Source organism: Apiospora aurea, assembly GCF_038362705.1.
Source record: "Apiospora aurea strain CBS 24483 chromosome Unknown utg000001l_segment0_segment0, whole genome shotgun sequence".
Classification (NCBI taxonomy): Eukaryota; Fungi; Ascomycota; class Sordariomycetes; order Amphisphaeriales; family Apiosporaceae; genus Apiospora; species Apiospora aurea.
In genome coordinates, this window is record NW_027117388.1 from 5,904,557 (window position 1) to 5,926,414 (window position 21,858).

General features: G+C 52.7%; 4 protein-coding genes across 4 annotated transcripts; 1 reads left to right on the plus strand and 3 right to left on the minus strand.

The window, feature by feature from the left end:
* Window positions 1–222: 222 nt before the first annotated feature.
* Window positions 223–5,013, minus strand: PG986_001780 (uncharacterized protein; the record flags this gene model as incomplete). The annotated part of the gene is made up of 2 exons (XM_066838002.1): window positions 223–4,623; window positions 4,699–5,013. The coding sequence occupies 2 exons, from the start codon at window positions 5,011–5,013 to the stop codon at window positions 223–225; spliced, it is 4,716 nt and encodes a 1,571-aa protein (XP_066706895.1).
* A 4,711-nt stretch (window positions 5,014–9,724) lies between these two features.
* On the plus strand, window positions 9,725–12,031 carry PG986_001781 (WD repeat-containing protein; the record flags this gene model as incomplete). The annotated part of the gene is made up of 3 exons (XM_066838003.1): window positions 9,725–9,947; window positions 10,014–11,382; window positions 11,440–12,031. The coding sequence occupies 3 exons, from the start codon at window positions 9,725–9,727 to the stop codon at window positions 12,029–12,031; spliced, it is 2,184 nt and encodes a 727-aa protein (XP_066706896.1).
* A 1,541-nt stretch (window positions 12,032–13,572) lies between these two features.
* PG986_001782 (uncharacterized protein) lies at window positions 13,573–16,605 on the minus strand (the record flags this gene model as incomplete). Its single annotated transcript, XM_066838004.1, has 4 exons — window positions 13,573–14,036; window positions 14,087–14,762; window positions 14,825–15,865; window positions 15,916–16,605. 4 exons carry the CDS (start codon window positions 16,603–16,605, stop codon window positions 13,573–13,575), a joined length of 2,871 nt encoding a protein of 956 aa, XP_066706897.1.
* Window positions 16,606–19,010: 2,405 nt separating this feature from the next.
* On the minus strand, window positions 19,011–20,072 carry PG986_001783 (uncharacterized protein; the record flags this gene model as incomplete). Its single annotated transcript, XM_066838005.1, has 1 exon — window positions 19,011–20,072. One exon carries the CDS (start codon window positions 20,070–20,072, stop codon window positions 19,011–19,013), a length of 1,062 nt encoding a protein of 353 aa, XP_066706898.1.
* Between the last annotated feature and the right edge of the window lie 1,786 nt (window positions 20,073–21,858).

Sequence of the window (21,858 nt, forward strand, 5' to 3'; positions counted from 1 at the left end):
CCGTGACCTCACATGTGTCACTAATATCACTTTCGCGCAAGTCAAAACACGATTGTCCAGTTTTCAGGGGTAGATGGGTTATTACTCTCGAGTCCAAATCATTTTTCTCTTATCAAACAAAAACGCCGATCCAGGTATGTCTATCGCCACATATATAAAACCGTAGTTCCTTCTTGAAGATCATGGACTTTGGCATCCAGAGCCCATATCTTTCCCTTTCTTCTATTTCTTATTCTCCCCCAAGCAAATCGCCCGGAGATGGTCCTTCTCGCCACTCTCCTCGCACATGCCGCGGAAGATGCCCTTGCCCTCGTCCGCCTCCCACAGCTCCTTGGGGGTGCCGAACTCGGCCACCTTGCCGTCGCTGAGGACCAGGATGCGGTCAAAGTCGGCAATGGTGCTGAGGCGGTGCGCAATAACGACGAGGGTGCTGTCGTCGAACTCCTCGCGGATGGAGCGCTGGATCAGGGCGTCGGTGCTCATGTCGACGGCGCTGGTGGCCTCGTCGAGGACCATGACCTTGGGGCGCGAGACGATGGCGCGGGCGAGGCAGAGCAGCTGGCGCTGGCCCTGGGACAGGTTGAGGCCGCCCTCGGAGATGGTGGAGGCGAGGTCGCGGAAGATGTTGGTGTTGGCCCGTTGCTGGCCGTCGCCGGCGGAGTCCGAGGCGGGGACGGGAGTGCCGGGCGAGGTCTCGTTCTCGGAGAGCAGGTGGACGCGGTGGAGCGAGTCCAAGAGTTCGGCGTCGGTGTGGTCGTCGAACGGGTCCAGATTCGAGCGGACAGTGCCCGAGAACAGCACCGGATCCTGAGGGATAATGGCAAGTCGCGATCGGAGGTCGTGCAGCTTGATCTTGGAGATGTCGACGCCGTCGATGAAGATGCTGCCGGACCGTGCCTCGATGAAGCGGAAGAGCGCAAGGGTCAACGAAGATTTGCCGGCACCGGTACGGCCGACCACACCAATTCTCTCGTTGCGGTTGACGCTGAAACTCAGACCCTTCAGGACAGGGGGTAGATCATCCGCGTAGCCGACGACGAGATCGTTGATTTCTACGCGTCCCTCGGTGGGCCAGGCCGCCGGCGCGTCCTCGCCGCCGAGATCCTCCGTCGGGAGCTCCGTGTACTCGACGACACGCTCGGCGGCGTTCATCTCGAGCTCGATGTTGGCATAATGGCGAATCGTCCACATGACCATCGACGAGAAGTCCAGTGCGAATGCCAGGGCGAAACCAGCGAGGGCGGAGTCCATATCCGGGGTCAGAAGGATAAGCATCGCCACGAAACTCGCGAAGAACGACCCGACAACAGCCATGCGCCAACCCATCCATCTGTTGAACAACCAAAGGTGCCAAGTAGCAACAGTCCAGTCGTCTAGCTTCTTGTACATGCGATCCACGTAGACGGGTGCCTTGTCGAAGCCACGAATAGTAGCCACACCGCTAAGAGCCGAGCCAAACTGTTCAAAGACGGGCGACTTGGTCGTGCTTTCGAGGCGCTTGACCGGTCTGGCACCGTGAAGGTATTGAACAGCATAGAATGCACTGATGAACAGAAGAAGCGCTGCGAGTGCAAGGATAACTGGCGAAACAAACAGGCCGGCAACGATGACTCCCAGCAAATTCAGGAACGCGGCAAACCCGAAAGCCAGGGAGTAGGCAAGATGGGTATCGACGGAATGGAAGTCGGCAGTGAATCGGTTCAGCACTCTTCCGACGGGAACGGTATCGAGCCATCGAAGGGGCGATCGGAGTATAACAAAGTTCAATCGAGCAAAGAGTTTCCGAGACGCTCGGATGGAACCGCAGAAGATGTAGTAGTAGCGGATGGTACCGAGCAATGCACTTGCCACGGCCAGCAGGACATAAATGCCCAGGTAGAAAGCGATGCCGCGGTGAGACTCGGCAACCGGCTGCACGAGTCTGTGAAGGCTGGTCGGCTGAAAGCTGGTCTGCCGGAAGCTGGTCTGTTGGAGGTCCATGGAGTATGCGTATGCTTCCTTCGTGCTGTGCATTTGCGTTTTTTCATCCTCGTAGACACCCGTCCAGACTTTCAACCACCATGATCTCCCCACGGTCAAGGCTTGAACGAACACGAAGAAGAGAACAACATTTGTCCAGAAGAACCAACCGCCGCTGTCGCTCAAATACGTGGCGTAGACGTGTTTCTTGATGGCACCTTTCTCCCGGCCTTCTTCCTCGACAAACTTCCGGGCCGCCTTTTTAGAAGGCACCTTTGCAAGGGGCTCTCCGTTCTCCTCGTCGGCTTGAGATGTTTCCTCGGAGTTGACCATGGTTGCATCTCCGTCGGCTTGGATCTCGGCTTCCGTCTGCTCGTGGCTCCTGATTTGTTGCAAAGCACCGTCTTCCTCAAGTTCCGACTTCAGGCCAGCATGAAGGACACCACCGTCGCCGAGTTCCACAAGGTATTTCGTCTTGGGCTCGCAAAGCGCAACATGATGCGTCACCAGGATTCTGGTACGACCAACGCCGAGCTCACCATCGAGACATTTCTCGAATATGTGACGTCCGACATGGGCATCAACGGCACTGAAGATGTCATCCAGAACAAGGAGCTCGGCTCGCGAGTATATTGCACGCGCCAAGGTGATGCGCCATTTCTGGCCACCACTGAGGTTGATACCATTTGCGCCGATTTCCGTTTCTTCCCCGTCGCTGAACATCTCAATGTCCTTCTTCAAAGCACAAACCTCGAGGGTCGTTAGGTAGCGGCGTTCGTCGAATGGCAGTCCGAACAAGACGTTCTCCTTGATAGTAGCATTTTCGATCCATGGAATTTGAGCCACCACAGCAATAGCACCAGGCAAGATCCAGTTGCCTGGATTAGCCTTCGTATCCTGTCTCTCGCTAAGAAGAGGAGCTCTAGGCCGGCTAATGGATCCGGATAGAACGTCTATCTCGCCAAGGATAGCTGATAGCATCAGACTTTTCCCACTGCCCGTTTTACCAGAGATGACAGACAGTTCACCCTTGGGAAATGTGACGTTGATGTTGCTCAGAATAAACCTATCAGGATCGTCGGTGTCTTTCTCGTCGGCAGGCCAGGCAATTGTTGCGTTGTCGAAGGTAATCTCCTCGGATTCATTGGTAGACTTGACGATCTCTGCACCCTGAAGGTAATCATCAATACGCTTGACGGACACCCAAGCATCGAGGAGGTCTGTGATGAGTTCAGGGATGACGGACAAAGTAACCTCCAGTGCGCGGAAGACGCCGAGCGAGACGAATGCCACGCTGGGAACCAGACTTCCGTGAATCGCCGCATAGACTGCAAGAGCCACGGCAGCGAGCATGATGGGGCTGGTAAGCCAGCATCCGATCAAGAAGACATCGTTGATGAACGCGTTCCAAACGCTGTTGAGTTCTCTTTCGCGAACTTCCCCAATCTTTTTCTCCCATTGCGGCTCAAGAGCGGCGAATTTGATTTGACGAATACCCTGGAGGGCCTCTGAGACTACTTCCATCTTTTCATCACGAACCTTCATCAACTTATCTTGCGCAGCCGAGTACCGCTTGCTGAAGTAGGCATTGACAGGGGTGATGGCGAGCATGGTTGAGAACCCAGCTATCAGAGCCTGCCAGCCCAACAGGTCCAGTAGGAAGACCAGCGACACGATCAGCTTGAAAAGACTACCAGGGAAGTAAAAGTTGAAGGAGGCAAAATCGGAAACGCGTTTCGCGTCGACTCCGATCAGGTTGACGGTGCTCTGCTTGCTCTTCTTAAGCTGCTCCTCTTCGGTCTCCTCTGTGTCGGGCTTATCAATGGCGGTAGACTCGCCAGATGGCGCGGCAACAGTAGGCTCGGTAGCACTGGCATCCTGCGTTTTCTTCTTTCCTGCGCCCTTCGTGTCCTTGCGTCTCATCGCTTTCTTGAAAATCAGGGATGATAGCTGAGCTCGAATGGGAACACACAATTCGGTCCATGACATCCAGAAGACTTGAGACTCCACCCACGACTGAGCGATGATGGCCACGGCGATCCAGATAACCCATATCCACGCGTCGTACCCAAGGGGCTCACGGTTCGTGCGTCTCTCGAGGATTCGAAGCAGTTGTAGAACGCACCATTGTGGGGCGAAGTTCAGGAACGAGGTTACCAGAGTCGCGAACCACTGGGCAGCGAACATCCATTTGTGTGCAAGAATGATGGAAATCCACAGAGGCCCCTTGAACCCGCGGCTCTCCCAATCAGCCGTGGTTTCTTTGGCTCTCGTAAAATGGTCCGGCCTTGGAAGATCAGCCAGATCGAGAGACTTCTTATTTGCTGCATGCCGGAGGACGTTGGACGGCCAGCTCCAGTTGAAGCGAGCCCATGCAGAGCTGGTATAGTACCTGTCGACAAGCTGGTCGTTGTGGAACACATCAGGACGCCTTGGCACAGACAAGCTGGCAAACGCTAGGCTGACAACAGTGGCAATCTCGACGACCCTGAGTACGAAAGCAGCCTTATCGTGCCTGAGGAGATCTTGTGCGACTCGGTTATCCTGGAATGCTAGTGCCGCAGCTAGAACGACGCACGAAAGTGCCGAATACAGACCGAGACCATAGGCTGTGACAGAGTTGTGGCTTGACGCAATGCAGATTGATTGAAAGAAGAGAAGTGCCTGCAACACAGTTTAGCGAGGTCCCTTCTCGCAATATCGGGGATGCTGAAGGGTAATGGACCCATGTGAACTTACCCAAGCTGCAACAGTGAGCCAGTTCTCGAGGAAGAGAGCCTTTCCCTCGCCAAGGGCAGACAGCACAGCAATTGCAATCGAGAGGCCTAGGCCTAGCAGGGACAAGAGGAGGATGAAGGATTTGGGAACTTTTGCGCTGAAAGCCTTGATGGCTTCGGGCGTGCTCTTGCCATCCGCGTCTTCGTATCCGTCTGACGGCCTCGCATCCCGGTTTCGAAGCTGCAGGACCAATCTGACGAAGGCTGGTGTGGTGAAGAGTGCGATCAGCCCCACGCTGGCTGCAGAAGTGCCCAAGGAACCATCTTCGGCCGACATTTTGGGGGGGGTTGTACTCGAGGCAGGTGTCGTCCGTAAGTGCCGTACCGTACCAGCGCCGAGCGCCGAAGCTTCCAATTACAAATCCGCCGAGCTCAACCAGGTCTGCGATTTCTGTCTGTCTCGGTGTGTTTGTTTACTTCTTAGAGATGGGAATGTCTCCTAAGCGCAGGAAGGACTGAATTGTAATAAAATGAAATAACAACTGCTACAGAACAGGGCAGGCAATTAAGAGGTTGGAAGAGGCCCCGGTTATGGGCCCGCTTGCGATCGATAAGTCAGTTACAGCACGTCCAAGTCTTCGGACCTTGACCGTTCGGGGGTTTTCAGATGTGAAGGAACGATGAATCCAAACCAACAACTCAAGCCAAGGACGCTCTCCGCTTTCCTATTATGTGATGAACAAGCAGAGCTACGGGTGCAGTGTATGTATGTACATGCGTCTATCACTCTGAGGTAATTTGCCTAAGTGGCTTGGGAAAAAGTGGTGAGCGTGAGACGGGAATTTTCTGACGACTATTTGCCCGGTTGACTCATTGCGGCGAAGCGATCCGGCCTAGCAGGAGCTCTTCCCAGCTTCCCTGACTCCATCCGACGCAGGACATGGAATACGGTTAAAGGGTTGCCACCCCCCCCCCAAATCGCCCCTAGTGCCATCCCAATGCACCCCAGTCATGCGAAGCACCAGCAGCAGAACCTCGATTCGCCAGCCAAACAACGCCGTGGGCCACAGGGAAGCCACCACGCACAGTCAGCTCCGACTCGGTGCGCGTCTCCCGGCATGCCAGGTTGGAACCCCCGGACGCCGAAGAAGACTGGAACAAGGCTGCTCCTACCGCCAGGTGCCTGTTGCGTTTTGGGTCAACGTTACAAGAGGAAGGATATATATAGTGACTGGGGCATCCTGGTGCTGACAAACCAAGATTTCGACGGTCTTCACCGTTTCCGCCCGGCCAACCGTGGCGCGTGTAGGACTGTGTGCTCCAGGACCCAAAGCCAGAGGCGGCAAGGCGGCCAGGATATCTCCCTCGGATGCCGAAGCTCCCAATGGGTCGTCATAATGGCTCACGCCCCCTTGCCGCAAGTACCCACCGACGAAGAAGCTAGGTATGGAGCGGATACACAACCGACATGCTACCTGTCCAAGATTAGAATGTAGAGCTCTGAATCACATCGAATACTGTAAATGTTTCTAGGGGACATTCGAGAAGTCGTATTGCGCCGCGCCGCACTGCACTGCACTGTAGTAGTTTAGTACAAAGTAGGTAGGCCGTGTCTGGTAGAAAGAGGGGCATTAGACAGCCGAAAGTACTTGCATCCAACCTGCACATCCAACCAACTTCCCATTGGCCGGCCATCCAACGTGCTTGCTTGCTGCTGTGCGTCCGTTTCATCATGGCCGTCGACGGATACCATGTTATAATGCCTTTCTGTTGAGTCCGTGACCTGGTGAACGATACCGGAGTTGATGAGGGCATGTGGTGACTATGCAGGCCCGCATGTGTCTGGCAGCGAGTGCGGGGTCCCACTGCAGCTTACTTGCATCTCGGTTATATGCTCAGCGGTAGGCAGAACCGGACGGCGTACAGGCATGTAGGACAGACCAATATGATATGATAGAACATGGCCAATAAAGATGGGTTGCGAATTGGACATAATAGATAGATAGATGCACAAGTCTTACAAGTAGATCGTACACCAGCCCCTTACTTTCTCCAAAACAGTATGCATAACGCACCACCGTTACTTGTTTGGCAGTATAAGGGATACGCCATGCCGCCTGCAGGAGTGAGGCAGGACCTTATTCCCAAGATAAACCGCTACCTTATACTCTGACAATTGTCATGGTCTCTAGAATGTTATCGGCGGCGGCGGGTCAGATGCGTAAATTGAGTCCGTAGGAAGAAAATGCCCCGATGACGCTGGTATGCGTATATCTGATCAGATGACAGTGGATGGTGCTGACGCTAATGTACGAACGATATATTATCTGACTGTCTGGAATGCCGCAATTGGGGGGATAACAACAACTTCTCTCCTGCCTGCAGCGGGTCCCCCCAACCACAGTGGTTTCAACGGTCAAAGAGATGGTTGTGTTGGGTCGTAGGATTACATTTCCCGAGTCCTACACTCAAGATGGTGTTCCACGCATTCATGGCCATGACATGATTGAACAATGCGTGTCTTGCCAGGACATAAATACTTGATGGTCCCAGAGCACACTGGTCTACATGAAAATAGCGATATCAATCGCTGCTTTCGCACCTCCAATCAAGACGGGCTTGCTCATCGCCCAGAAATCGGATCTAAGTGCGAGATTCAGTAGCCAAGATGGACGCTATGTCTTATACTCATATCCGAAGACGGGTGACAGCCCTCAAGATGGGCAGATAGGAAGCAGTATTTGCTTCTTCGCTGCACATCGGGGCCAATGGGCGACTCTGGTCCCCTCAGGCCGTTGAATGCGTGCATCTGCTTGGGGCGCCTAAAGCCTTCCTCTCCTATCACACCGCCCCCCAGGCCTCGCCGTGGGAGTGGCCAGTCATCTTGGGGAGGGGTGCGCCGCAAATGCAAGGACGATATACAAAAGGTGCGATGAGCCCCCTGCAGCGAGATGAATAAGCCAACGCGAGCGGAGAAGAGTTCAGCACACAGCTATGCGTTTGCGTAAACTCGAGACAGCGCCTGTTGGTAAAGGATTCCCAGGCCAAACAAAGCAAGCAGCAGGCATATATATATATATATATATATAAGCGCCAACCTTTTCGCATATGCACTGCTAAGCTGGTGAGACAACACGAGGGATCCAAGCAGCAGCCCCAAACCAGCCAAAGTCTCCGACAGGTGGCCGAATCTTTTAGTAGGTGCCGATGCCTCCGGCTCCGGGTACCCGTGACTACGACTACATACATAGGTTACAGTAGCTGGCTGGATCGTAGCCTATATATATACATGTGTACAGGAGAAGAATACTCCGTAAGTAGACGACAATGGGAGCAGCTGTCTGTCTGTACGCGCACAGCTAGCAGTAGCGCAGCATAGCAATTTTCACACGGGAAGTTCCAGCAAGATTTCCAGGCCTGGGTGTTAAAGTTGTGTAATCGTGAAAGGCCGATGCAATCAGACTTGCATGATCGGGTTGTTAGTTTGCACATGTCCCAGCCCCGACATTTTCCAAGGACTGGGACGGTGGAAGCGCAATGTTTGCTGGATCCGCCGAAGATTCCATCAATTGGACATACATACCTCCTAACTTGGCATGTGCCTCACTCAGCCCCGAGGCCTTGAGGTGCATACATTATGTGTGTACCTGGGTTAAGAATTGCCAAATCTATGCATTAGTGAGTGATTATTACTTGCCTGCCTGTATGTAGGTATGGAATACCTGTAAAGATAACTGAAGTCCGGATATATGTAACAAGCGTGGCTGGCGACGGTCTGTGTACCGGGCCAGTCTAGACTCCAGTAGAGGACGGACCTATTAGAGCAAGTGACGAAACGTACTGTAGGTAGGTAGGTAGGTAGGTAGGTTTGCCAGCCAACCGTTTCATTGTCGGATGCATCATTTTGACTATTACAACCCCCAATCAGCTGTGGTCTACACACCTGTTTGACAGCCCGGGCTGAATCGTCGTGCGATGAATGTGCCAGAAAGCGAGGAGGCAAAGTAGGAAGGAGGCTAAAGAACCTGACTGGAGAGAGAGAGAGCTGCTGACCTCGGACACTACCTAGGGATCCAATGGCAGACCGCTGATTGGCCCGGCCAAAACACGTCCCTTACCACGTCCCGCGTCCCAGACGCGCCTGCCCGCTATGGATCCATCCATCCACCCACTAACTGAAGCTCCAAAGGCCCAATGATGGTCTCTGCCGCGACAGCACCAGAACAGGGCTGGATGGAAAGGCCCATGTAGGTAGCCCAATACAGCTACAGCACTGCATCGCAGGACAGGGAATCAATCCATCCTGTTTGACAAGTGACGGGGCCGGCCTGGGCGTGGAAGAACCTTTTGCATTTCCCTTATATCAGCAGCTGTGCTTGATCGATTGATTGGTTGCTTGTCGACTGCCATTGCCATCCTCGACACAGCACAAACGGACGGCGACTCAAGTTTCATCAAACACTCGATCCCATCATCCTCCAATTCACGAACCACCACCACCCATCCCTCGTGTTTTCTTCTGTGCCAATCTGCAGTCCACCTAATCAGGCCATCTCAGCTGGCTATCCCGATAGTTAAAGAAGAGGCACACCCAGCTCAGCGAGAGCTTCGATTGTCCAACAAGTAATTCAATTCCACTGGGTGTTTGTCTCACCGTCGACGCTTGATTGCACTTGCAGCCAATCATCCATCGTGTTCCGACTTCCTCCCCAGCTGAGACCTTAGAGCTCCTCCCTCCAACTTAGCCAAGACACGGGTTTGCCATCCCTCGCATTCAACCCAGCTAAGGCAACCAGAAATTACACCTATCAACGCCTCATCAACCTAATCGAGCTGCTCCCCGGCCTTAATCGTCTTCCGTCGCTTCGGTGAGGCTCGCGGGGCAACAGCCAACCAAACCAACCTTGATAATAGAAAAGGGCCTGTGAACGCCCACGACGACCTCCGGAGGGTCGATCAAACCGACAACTACCATCCTACCTGACCCATCCTCTGTCGTAACCTCTCTCGACTGTATACGGCCCTCATATGTCTCTTGGGTCGCCAAGATGAAGTCCACGCCATTGATCATACACTGGCACGACCAGAATTCGCCCATTTACTCGGCTCACTTCGAACCTCATGGCAAGGGCAGACTTGCTACCGGTGGAGGAGATAATAATGTCCGTATATGGAAGGTCGATTATGAAGGCGAGGACAGGAAGGTCGAATACCTCTCGACCCTGGCAAAGCATACCCAGGCTGTCAATGTTGTGCGATGGGCTCCAAAAGGTAAGCACTGGCGATTCGAATGCCTCTGAAACGATAGAGTACTGACATGCGGTTGTTTCTGCACAGGCGAAGTCCTCGCATCGGCTGGCGATGACGGGAACGTGATTCTCTGGGTTCCCTCGGACAGTCAACAGCCTGTCTTTGGCAGCGAACAGCGAGAGGACAAGGAAACATGGCGGGCGAAGCACATGTGTCGCTCTACGGGCGCCGAGATATACGATCTGGCCTGGTCTCCGGATGCAGCCTATTTCATAATAGGAAGCATGGACAATGTAGCTCGCATCTACAATGCAGCAACCGGCTCCCTAGTACGACAGATTGCCGAGCATAGCCATTACGTGCAAGGCGTGACTTGGGATCCCCTGAACGAGTACATTGCAACCCAGTCCTCAGATAGATCGGTGCACATCTACTCGTTGAAGACCAAGGACGGCCAGTATACCTTGAACAACCACGACGAGAAGACCACCAAGGTTGCCAGTCACGCCAAGATGGACCTACCACCGAAACGCATTACCTCCGAGAGTCCCGCAGCTCCCGACTATCGTCAGCAACTCGCGGCTGCCGTTGATACCCCTGGGGCTTCCATTGGTTCGCCTGTCCCCTCGGCCCCTGGTACGCCAACCTCGGTACCCTTGCCCATGAATCCTCCAAGTGTGGTGAGCCATAGCAGGCGGTCATCTTTCTCATCTCATTCAAGGCGTTCCGTCTCGCCCGCCCCCTCACTTCCGTTGCCTGCAGTGATGCCCATGGAACCGTCACCAAAGCCGAGTAGCTCAGGAATGAAGAATGCTAGTCTTTACGCCAATGAAACCTTGACTTCCTTCTTTAGACGCTTGACGTTTACCCCTGATGGAAGTCTTCTACTTACCCCGGCCGGGCAATACCAGATACAGCATGTTACGGCAGAAGGGGCTCGGTCCACAAACAACTATGAGGTGATAAACACCGTCTATATATACACGCGAGGTGGAATCAACAAACCACCTATTGCACATCTACCTGGACACAAAAAGCCTTCTGTGGCTGTCAAGTGTTCGCCAGTCCTCTACACATTGCGACAGCAGAACCCCCCTGCAACCAAACACATCACCATCGATACATCGTCAGCTGAAGATCCAATCCCTGCGTTGCCTGAGCCAATCTCAAAACCGTCTCTCGCACCTTCGGTGATGGATCCACCACCGCCACCACCACCAACATCGGCTGCAGCGACAACAGCTACGGAATCAGAAAAGAACGGTACCCCGTCAAAACCTCTCAACTTGGAGACAGGCGCGTCTACACCGGGACCCAAACCAACATTTGCTTTGCCGTATCGTGTGATGTATGCCGTGGCTACGCAAGACTCGGTTCTCCTCTATGATACGCAGCAAATGACCCCCATCTGTGTTGTCAGCAACCTTCATCTTGCGACTTTCACTGACTTGGCATGGTAAGTGATGTGAAGCAGAGCGGTATCTTTGAACATGACCTACTAACACCTGATTAGGTCGAGTGACGGTCTAACATTGCTTATCTCATCGTCGGATGGATATTGCTCTACATTATCTTTCGAGTCTGGGGAATTGGGACAGGCCTATACTGGCGAGATGGGCATATCCAAGGCACAGGCTTCTACTGGACTTACATCATCAAACCAGGCAACTCCGGTGCCTACACCGACCTCCTTTGCGCCTCCGTCACCTTTCCACGGCGTCTCGCATCAAAATCGAAACTCGGCAAGTTCATTTGCGGCTCCATCTCCTCCGACTACAGCATCGTTTGTCAGCATGAGGCCGTCATCGCCAGCACGGTCAAATAGCACATCATCCGTCACCACTCAAGCATCAGCGGCTGTTATGACGAACCCCACATTGATTGGTGGCAGCGTGCCTGGAATTGCAGCTGCCAGTTCCGGGAAAGTCACGGGCGTCCCTATCACAACGCCCCCAGAAACTCCCCGGCCAAGCGGGAGCAGCACCACAACTGCTGCAGGTGCTACTGGTGTAAAGCGTGATGCGAGTGAGAGCGAGAATGATGCAGGAAGCCAGCCGAAAAAGAGACGGATAGCGCCTACACTCGTGAAAGACTCGACGACGTAATGCAGCTCCGAGAAGGTGGATGGGTAATGGATGTCGGCGAGCCGGACAACATTTCCCGAAGAGCTCTATCAGCTCTCCCCGATGACAAAGAGGAAAGGTAAATTCGTTTGATTTGTACGAGTCTTATGAGAACGTTTCGTACCCAAAGAGGGAGCTCATGAGGATACTGGAGGTTTCCGGCATAGTCAGGCGTTACAGGCGGGGTGTATGTTAAACAGCGCGCTCTGTGCAAGGAGTTTGTCATTGTCAAGCCCATGCTTTTCTACGGCTAGGTTTTTTTTTTTCCCTCTTTGCTGTTTCATGTAGCCACGATAGCCAGACTTGGGATGTCCTGTAAGTATTTGTGTGCCACTATGGGCTGCCATTGTTCGATGGGGCTTTTGCTACCGCTTACATGGGGGAAAAGGTTGCGGAGAGAGATGTGGATGTTCTGGTTGCGCTGGAGGATACCATTTAATTTCTAGTCAAGGGGATTCGGGTATGTAGTTAGTAGTTTATCGTAAAACCTACCGTGTCTACTTCGCTCGAGTCGGTCAGATATTGAGATGTATCATGCACCAACATCAGAGGTACCTGTCAATCGGCCTCAGCCAGTTTACAATTACATCGTGTCGGTCACATTGAACCACATTAGAAGGTGAAGTAGAAGCCTCCGGGTTTGTTTTTACGGGCCAATTTTCTCTTATATACGAATTGTCGAGATTTCCCCAACATCCGTCCATGCCCATGCCACTTCATGCGGTGTGTGATCCCTTTCCACAAAGCCTCGCCAGACCGGACGCCCCTCATGCAAAAGGGAAAACCAATAGCTAACTCCTTCTGTCCTCCAAGACTATCACCATCCGAGAACGCCAAAGGCAAGGCGAGATTGTGCAAGAGATTGAGAAATCCCAAAAAGGAGGCCCAGCAGGTGTGGTGGCTCGAATCATATCCACGAGCATTATGTAGAAACTCATCCGGACGTAGATCCAAGTGGCTTGGCAACATTGGATAATGTTGCTAGCGAACATCTATCATTGCCTATAGCTCTCATCCGGGGACATCGTTCGAAGTTCACCACGGGGGAAGAAAAAGAAAGAAAACATAACAGTGAGAACAGCATCCCTTAAGAGTTATGACAGAATCAAATGAGTGTCGAATGTAAAGAGAGAGCCTGCCCAACCCATCCTCGGATGTTTTGGTGAAGATTGTGTTGTGAAATGAGCGTAGAACAACGCCAACGAACATGTGTCAAGTGTCTCCAACTGCCCTTGGCCTTTGGTACTATAACATGGGCCCAGGGAGTGTTTCCAGGCCGAATGATGGTGTGACGAAGCCGGATTTTCCAAGCAACGGAGTGGGTATATGAAGAAGTATGGGCCACCACCATAGCCAGTCGAGTGACGCCTAAACGTCGCCTTGATGACAGATCGGTATATTTCTGGCCCTTGCGTTGAATTGGGTGGGATTGGGCTGTAGGTAAGGGTGTCAGTGTCAGTCAGTCTGTACAGCAAGGAGCGGTCCGAAATTGGCCCAGTCCCAACGTATCGATGGCCATTGGCTTATGAGACGTGTATGAGAATGACGGTAATGGCGATGAGAATGTAGACTACTGCCTCGACTATAAGCATCATCTTGATCGTATCCCTCTGCTTCTTAGTGAAACGGAAAGCCTTGCCCTCCGTGTACGATGCAAGAAGTGTGTTGAAAGAGCCGTGCAATGCCATGACCCCAAAGAAAGGAAGAATGGACAAAACCAATGTCATGTAGAAGAACTGCTTACGTCGCTGACAACCCCAAGGAGAAATGTTATCGGCCTCGGCAGATTCGACATCGGAGATGCTGGGCTCGTCGATTGCATGTCCGCCGATCCTTCGGGCACTCTTATCAACCGGTAGGAGCCGTGGCTGGCGCGGTGGCTGTCCGAAGGTGAAACAATTGAACCTGAGAGCCTTGGCCGACGCAGTGTTGAGGTTCGTAATGGGCGATACGGAGCCGTGCTCTCTAGTTGTAGGGGTAGGTGTACCTGAAAGAGTCAGCCCAGTCACGTCAATGGATATTACTACAGTCGATTACCTGCAAACACTTCGCCTTCCAACCAATTAGGCGGCAAAAAGCTCGAAGATAGGGTAGAGGCCCGTCGAAGCCGTCTTACACTTGAATCCCGAAGAACGTAAGCCCGGCGTGGCTGTTGCAGTGGAGTGGGTGTAGTCATGTTCCGGCCAGCTGTGCCACTCATTGCACGCTGGTACCTTTGCGTGCTGTCCTCAGTTTCATCTGTGGCACCACTTTGTCTCTGTGTTCTCTGCAGATCCTGTGCCTTGTCCAGGTCCAGGAGAGGGAAAGGGAAAACCATGCCTGTAGGTGTAGCCATATTGTCTGTAGGACTGGTTGTCTCCACAGGACGAGGCTGCTCGGCAGGATCGCAATAGGCATCCTCAACATTATGACCATGACCCAAAGCTGGTTTTTGGATTTCTGTATCATGTTCAGGCTGTACATCATACGGATTAGCTTGCGCATGAGCCAGTTCCAGGACCTTGTGTGTGTTGATTGAACCCATCGAGGTAGACGGCAGAGTGTCGTAGGTTCCTCCGGAGGCTTGATCCATCGCGCTTACTTGTCCATAGCTGGAAGCCGAGTCACGAAAGTCGTACTTGGAAGCCTTAGTGCGGTCTCGTGCATAGCCGAAGTAGCTGCTGGGCTCAGCACGCTGATATCCGCTTCGCCTCCGTGTGAATGGGTTCGGCATCTGCGGGCGCATGTTTGGGGGAAAGGGTGTCGATTTGACCTGAAGGGGTCATCCGGTCTGACCCGCAGCGAATTCTGAGCAAACCCGTTGACGCGTGGAAAGTTGGGCCTCGGAAGCATGACCCGCTGGTTGGAGTCTTTAAGATCGCGTACGTTGTTTCTCTTCATTGACGTGGCGATTGCACCAGGTGGGTGTCGCAGTATGTGGTTGCGTGAGTTGAACCTTCTCAGCGGTGCTCCGTCATTCTCGTTGTCAGAGACATCAGCGACGCTGCTTCCTGTGGCTTTTATTATCCGGCCGTCGTGCTTATCACTGGATGGCGCAGTAGCACCAGTGTCAAATTCGATTTCGCTCGTCGCCTCTGTCACCCAGTCACCCGCTTTCGTCGCCTCCTTTGGAACGGCAGCGGGTGTGCCATTACCCCTTCCCGCGTCCGTATGTTCATGGTTGAGCACATGTCCCTGCGCTTTCAGTGTCATGATAATCATTTTGATATCATTTTCGTCGCACTCGGGCTTCGGGCCATGGCCAAACAGAGCATCCATCGTTGTGGCATGAAAGAAACTCCCCTTTGATTGTCCCAGGTGTGGACGGGCGACAGGGTTTGGAACCTCGTCATTTCCATTCACCGTATCCGCCCCTGCTGGTTTGCTTTCAGGATAAGTGAGAGCACAATCCGAACCTACCCCAACCTCCAAAGCTTGGCTAACTTCCCTTTCTCTAGCAGCCTGGAGCACTGCCCTGTACTCTCTGCTGTCGTATTTGAAGGGGTTGCTTTGTGATTCGAAAAAGCTGCCAGACTCAGAGGGAGAATTGGCTTCGACAGGCGAATCAGGTTGGTGGACTGGGTCGGCAAACACGTCGTTCGCATCAGACGGCACCCGCAATGGCTGAGGCAGAAGACTACGGTGGCCGTGTCTCAAGTATCTTAAGGTTCCCTCGTCAATGAAAGAAGGATCTGATTCGGTGATTGTAACGTCCTCGTGGGACAGAGGCCTCATGCGAATGTTGGCATTGCCATCAGGTGTGTCCGATATCGACTTGTTTGGCGAAACACTATGCGTAGGCACTGATAGGAGGTGCGCTTTCGTATGTTGATTATCCTATTAATCATCAGACCAGATCACCTAGAGCATTGGGAGCTTTCACTTACTGCTGGAGATCCTACAAGATCATTGCCCTGGGCAGACGGTTCCTGGTAGAGAGGTGGCTGGCTAACATCGTGATTACGGCCTCGCACTTTTGGAAAGGCGAGGACATAGTCTTGGATGAAGTTGCCATCGCTTGATCGCCTTCTTCTTCCCGTTTCAACATATTGGTCAAGAATCTTGCCAACAGTACTCTTGGAGGTCTCAGTGTTCTGCTTTTTGGCTGTTGTGTCGCGTGCAACCTCCTCTTCTGAGCTTAGTGAGGACACATCCTCGATGGCCGATGGAAGAGCGCATATAGGAGAGCTCTTGGAAACACGCTTGATGCTCGTGAGAGATCTTCCATTATCCGAGCGCTGAGGGTAGGCTGCTACAAAGCCGGATGGTCTGTGAGGCAGCTGATCGCCGAGCATCTTCCCATTGCTGTCGGGCAAGCTTGGGCTCGAAAGGTCTTGCAAAGGAATATCACTGCTAGAGTCAGGGGGTGGGGTCGCGAACGTGTTACCCGACTTGAGGCGGTTGTTTCCTGTGATGTTGCGGTGGGCCTCGCCGAAATCACGGAAGATATGGCCACGGGGTGTTAGACTTCGCTTGGGTCGGTCAGGAGTCTGCACCTCTACAGGCTCTGGGGGCGTCTGATTGAGGAAAGAGGGAAAGAAGTTGCCCTCTTCGCGGAGCTTGCTGCTTCCAGGCATGGTGACGGGTAGTAAAACCTGGCAAGGGACTGCGTCTTAGTCAAGGGTCGACTACAGTGGAAAGGTCTTTATTTGAAGCAGGCAGTCACTTACCTCTCCCGGCAATTGCGCGAACGACGGACAATTTGGGAATCACAGGTAGGCGCTGACAAGCGCTTGCCGCCCTACAAGCTGGCGTGTAAGTAGGCAGGACGGTCGGTGGGAAGGATATGATGGTCGGGGAGGATGGACTTACCTGAAACCCCCCAAAGAAGCTACCAAAGCCTGAACTGCCCGAGTTTGGACGACGGGGAATTCGAGATGGAAATGGAATTCAGATGTAAGTATTGGTAGAGGTAGAAGGAGGAAACACAGGCGCAAGAAAGAGCAGCACTGATTGTGATGTGGAAAACGGAGGAAAGTACGACCGGTATGCTGGTGTGGGGGAAAGTGGTAGAGGGATTCCTTGATCTTGAGATGGACCAAGAATAGAAGAAAGGATCCTGCAGATGATCTTGATGTCTGCTTAGGAGAAAGCAGAAATAAATCAGCTCCGACTGCTGGGAGATGGTGGTGTTGAGAAAGGAATGAATGACAGACTGCCCACCAATCTCGGCGATTGCAGGTTGTGATGTGTTGTAGGGGGGTGGGATCTGTCGGCGAGGAAGTCGAGAATATTGATTTTGTGTGGGAGCTGCAGTGTCAGTGCATCACCCCCAATTATTTGATTGTCTGTCTCCGGATGAGTAGAACAATCACATCCTCACATTGTCTTCACGTCGTGTTCACATTGTAGGGTGTGGACTGTTGGATACCTGATCTTGTGGCCCACCTTGCGGCAGTCAAGATGGTTCATTCTGAGGTACTTGGTTGACACTCCTTCATGACCTTAATGATCTAGGTTTTAGTAACTCGGCATGAGATGAGACGATATCTTTGTCCTCTGCTGCTTGTAGGTGTGATCTAGATTGTCCCCACGATACTCACGTTGGCGCCCCCTATCATCCACGTCGGCGGGTGAGAAAAGAGACGCCTACATGAACTCCAAAGCATCTCACCCAAACCCGGTAGAGACTCGCAACCATATGTATGATTCCGGCGTATCTCAAACCTCTTAATCATGGTGCTTGGGAAATATACAAGAGGATGAATCACCATGTTGTATTTGACCCAAAGCTCACCTGGCTTGACGGTGATCTTCGCGGCCATCTCATTCACGGGAGTCCCCGAACAGACCTGCAGACATCTAGGCAGAAAATAGTCACGTAACTCCTCAAGAGTCCTGTAACCTTTGTTGTCCCCTATGATCGTACTCAGACGTGTCCCAACGCTCCATGGGTGTAGAGTTCAACCCCCTTTTCTCTTACTAATTTTCACCATACAATCTCTTCCTTTCTACCCAGTATCATCTCTGCCCCTGCAGATCTGACGGAGCACATCGGCATCATGATAACTGATCACGGCCCCGAATAAACACATGACACCCCCAGCTGTATCAGGGATAGAGTAGAAGAGGAACCCGAGAGCCCCGAGCAACCCAGCCGGTAATAGGTGGGCAATGGCCAGATGGCCTTGCTCACTGAAACTTGCAGTTTCTTTTATATCCGCTATCCCCGCCTGGCACGTTTCTTTGCCCTGGCCTTATAGTATCGGGCGTTCTCGCCGTGGCAGGTAAGGATCTGGTAAGCTTGGAAAACAGACTGTCCGTCCAGTCGGGCTCCAGGCTCTCAAGGTGGATTGAACTTCATAACACAGTTGTATGGTCACATGCTGATGCAGAGTACACCTTTCTGAGGCGGACAGTCCAGGGGGTAATTCGCCTTTCGCCTTGAGGCAGGCAGTGTGGATCAAAAGCTGACTCGAATCAAGTGCATGTCTACATGTAGTAACGCCGACTTCTTTCGACTGGCTCGAATCATAATTGTAAACGGCAGCCTTACTTTGGCCCTGTCCATTCAGAAGAGGAAGAGAGTACGGTTGCTGCAATTGGTCTGGTCAAAAGCTCAGGTTCATAATATATTGGTAATACATGCAATAGAAAGACGAGTTACTGTGATACCCGCCCCAATGTAGACCACCGATCGATCTCTTTGGCTGATCTAAAATATCTACAAGGAACAGTGCCCCAACCGCTATATCCCAGAACCCAAGCAATCCTTGAAGCCGCCTAGATGGAGAGAGGCTTATACACAAATAAGTATACTCATCTACAAGCTGACAAATAATGCGCCCCAGATCTAGTACACCCATGAACGACATGACTCCGTAAAATGCCACACAGCCCATGGACATGGAACGCCGGTGCCATGCTCTCAAGCGAACAAAAGAAATCCCAACCCATTGCTTCCCATAAAAATGCCATAACGTTAAGCCAAAAAGACATCGGAATCGAGCTTGCTTCCATCCCGCAAGCCGTGGGATTCCAATCAACGTATATCGGGCCAGGCGCTCCGAGACCTGGCCATAGAAGGAGCCCAGTTATCATGCCTGGGGAGTTGCATGTTGCAACTGCTGTGGACGTGGTCGTGGTTGTGCACAGTCTTCGTGTGACGGAAAGCGTCCAGGTCCGCCTCCATATTGCTGAGAAATAACGTCTCGGGCCCGGCCCATTCATCGATGAGCTGTGCAATGCGGCGGAAGCCCTTGGTGTGCCCTCCGCAGCGTCGAGCGCCGTGGCCACAACGAACAAACATGTAACTGTGAATCATCTCGTGCAGAAACGTAGAGATAAGCAGTCGTCTGCTATATTTTTCATCCCTCAAGTAATGGTGTGAGAGGATGATAAGAGTCTCGATCTCATCGTTATGAGCCGCCTTACGCAAAGCCGTAGTCCCAATAATTGTGCTGCAAAATTTGGCGTTGGAATGATCCGCCCAGTCCCATTCGACGCGGCCCTTGAGACTTCCGAAGAAGAACATCTCGTTTGCCGCGTAAAATATGCTCTCGAGAGCTTCGTTGTCGAGCGGGAATTCCTGACCCGGAGACCTTGGTGAGATGAGGCTCTTCAAGACCCGTTCGACCTTGGTGTTTCGACCCCGTCGAGACCGCTGTGAGATGTGCCTTTGGACCATGCGAGCGGCTAAGTCGTCAAGGCGGCTATCGAGATCATCATCCGCCTTCTCAAAGGTGCCATCATCAACAGCCGGCGAAAGCCCGCTGGGCGTGCGTTGGTAAACGGAGTTGTGTTCTCGCGTTGCGTAGTTGACACTTTCGTAGGCTTCGCCGACCTGGCTCCTCGTCGCTGCGCCCATTCCATAGGGGCTAGAATTTGGCACCACGCAGGGCTCGCCAGCTTCCTTGAGAACGAAAAAGACCGGGTCTTCTCGCTGGAGGTGGCTCGCTAATCTTGGTCGTTTTGCCTGTCGAAACACCGTCTCCTCCTCATACGACGGAATATAATAATCATATCTATCAAGGTAGCGTTTGCCTCCGGCCAAGGTTGGATAAGCGAGATGCCTATAATCGGGCGAGGACGAAGATCGTGACATGGCAGTCCCTCCAAGATGCCAACCCTCCATTTTCATGGATCATAGTTGGCAACAGGTCTGACCAGGATGGGAGGGGTGGACAGACCAAAAATCACGAAGGGCCGGCGTATGTGAGGAGAAGACGAAGGGACTGAGGAGGAACTTCACACACACACGCACGTCAGAAAGCAGACATCTGCGGCAGATGCAATGCGGTGTGTGACGAAGCGAAGCTCGGACACAAGAGGTCGAGAGAAGAAAAAAAAGAAACCTTGGATTGGGCAAATGGTAAAAAAAGAACGAAACAAAAAAAGAATATGAGCAGACACGAAAAGGAAGAAGAGAGAGCCCTCAGGGAGCCCTTTGCCTCGACCTATCAATTCGACCGAATGACTACATGTAACAGGCCGATTGGGGAACAAAGAACACGGTGGATCAGGTTGTCTCAAGAGTCAAAGTCGCCCATCAGGTTTCGAGGCGATGGGCAGAAGATGGGAAGCCGGGTTAACCCAGAAAAGAGGGAGAACCACATTAAAAGGATGCATTGTCTTCCTGGCGCTGGGTATGTGCGCTTGCAGCACGGCGCACGCGGTGCGCGGGATACACTCACTGCCGGGACCATCCTTCGATTGGATGGTGGGAGGGGAGTGGGTAAGAATATAACCTAGAGGGTTCAAAGTGAGCTCAAGCTTGGAGCGTTAGCTACCTACTGTAGCCATGTGCCATGTAGGTAGCCAGCCAGCCAAGCCAAGTGCATTTGGTCCCTTCCTGGCACAGTATGTATGTAACCTACATTGATGTAAGTCGTCGGGTGATGGAAATGTATGCACACCGGACAGACAGGCCAAGACGCTGGACTGGAATGATACTGCTTGCCGTTGTTGCAGTCGAAGCGGTGTGGGCGATATATCGACTCGGTTGCCCGTAAGCCCCCAAGCCCCCATGCAAGCCAATCTGTCCGTCGGTGATCAGTCAAAACCTGGACGGCTTCCTCGCCCTCCCTTCCCTGTCTAAGACAGCAGCAAATGCAGTTCATGAGTTGAGCACAGCATATTGCATACCCACTACATGCCCATACTTACACTTACTTACATGGTGCACCGCACCACACCGCACCGCACCGCACACTGCTGCATCGGATTGCATTTGCATACAAGGCATACATACAGTGCTGTACCATCTAAAAGACTAGGCCAGGTAGGTATGTACCCAGGTAGGTAAGCAGAGTACAGTTGGCAGTGGACGTCTAGACTCGACCCCAAATTTGTGGGAGGGGCTCGGTGGCAAAACCACCTGAGCGCTGGGCCGGCCGGAGTCATGCTGTGGGCAATCGGAAAGTTGACAGACAAACAAGTCGCCGTCGACAGATGTTTGATGTCGTCAAGTATCGCAGGAATCAGGGGGAAAAAGGAACACTGAAAACAACGGGCAATCGTCCACGTTGCTCGTCTGAATTGGCACTGCACTCGAGAAGATCTCCGACGCAGACACGGACCAGTGGACAACCCGCTTTCATGGTTACTTGGTAAGGGGGGGGTTCACTGCTGGCCAAAAAATGCCCACTGGTTTAGTGCATTGCCTCCTCTCATTGGCTGCCTCACGTTTCGCTGCAACTTGGAGCAGCAAGGCAAACCAGAAGGGAATTCTGAGGCTGGCAGTCATTTCCCATTAACCTTAATTACAATTTGCCTCTCTGGTGACAGGCTCTTGGAGAAACCTCAACGGTATTAATAAGCTGCTGCATTGGACTCGGCGGCAAGTAGGGCATGTATGCTGCACTCAAAACAGTACGATATGCAGCTATTGC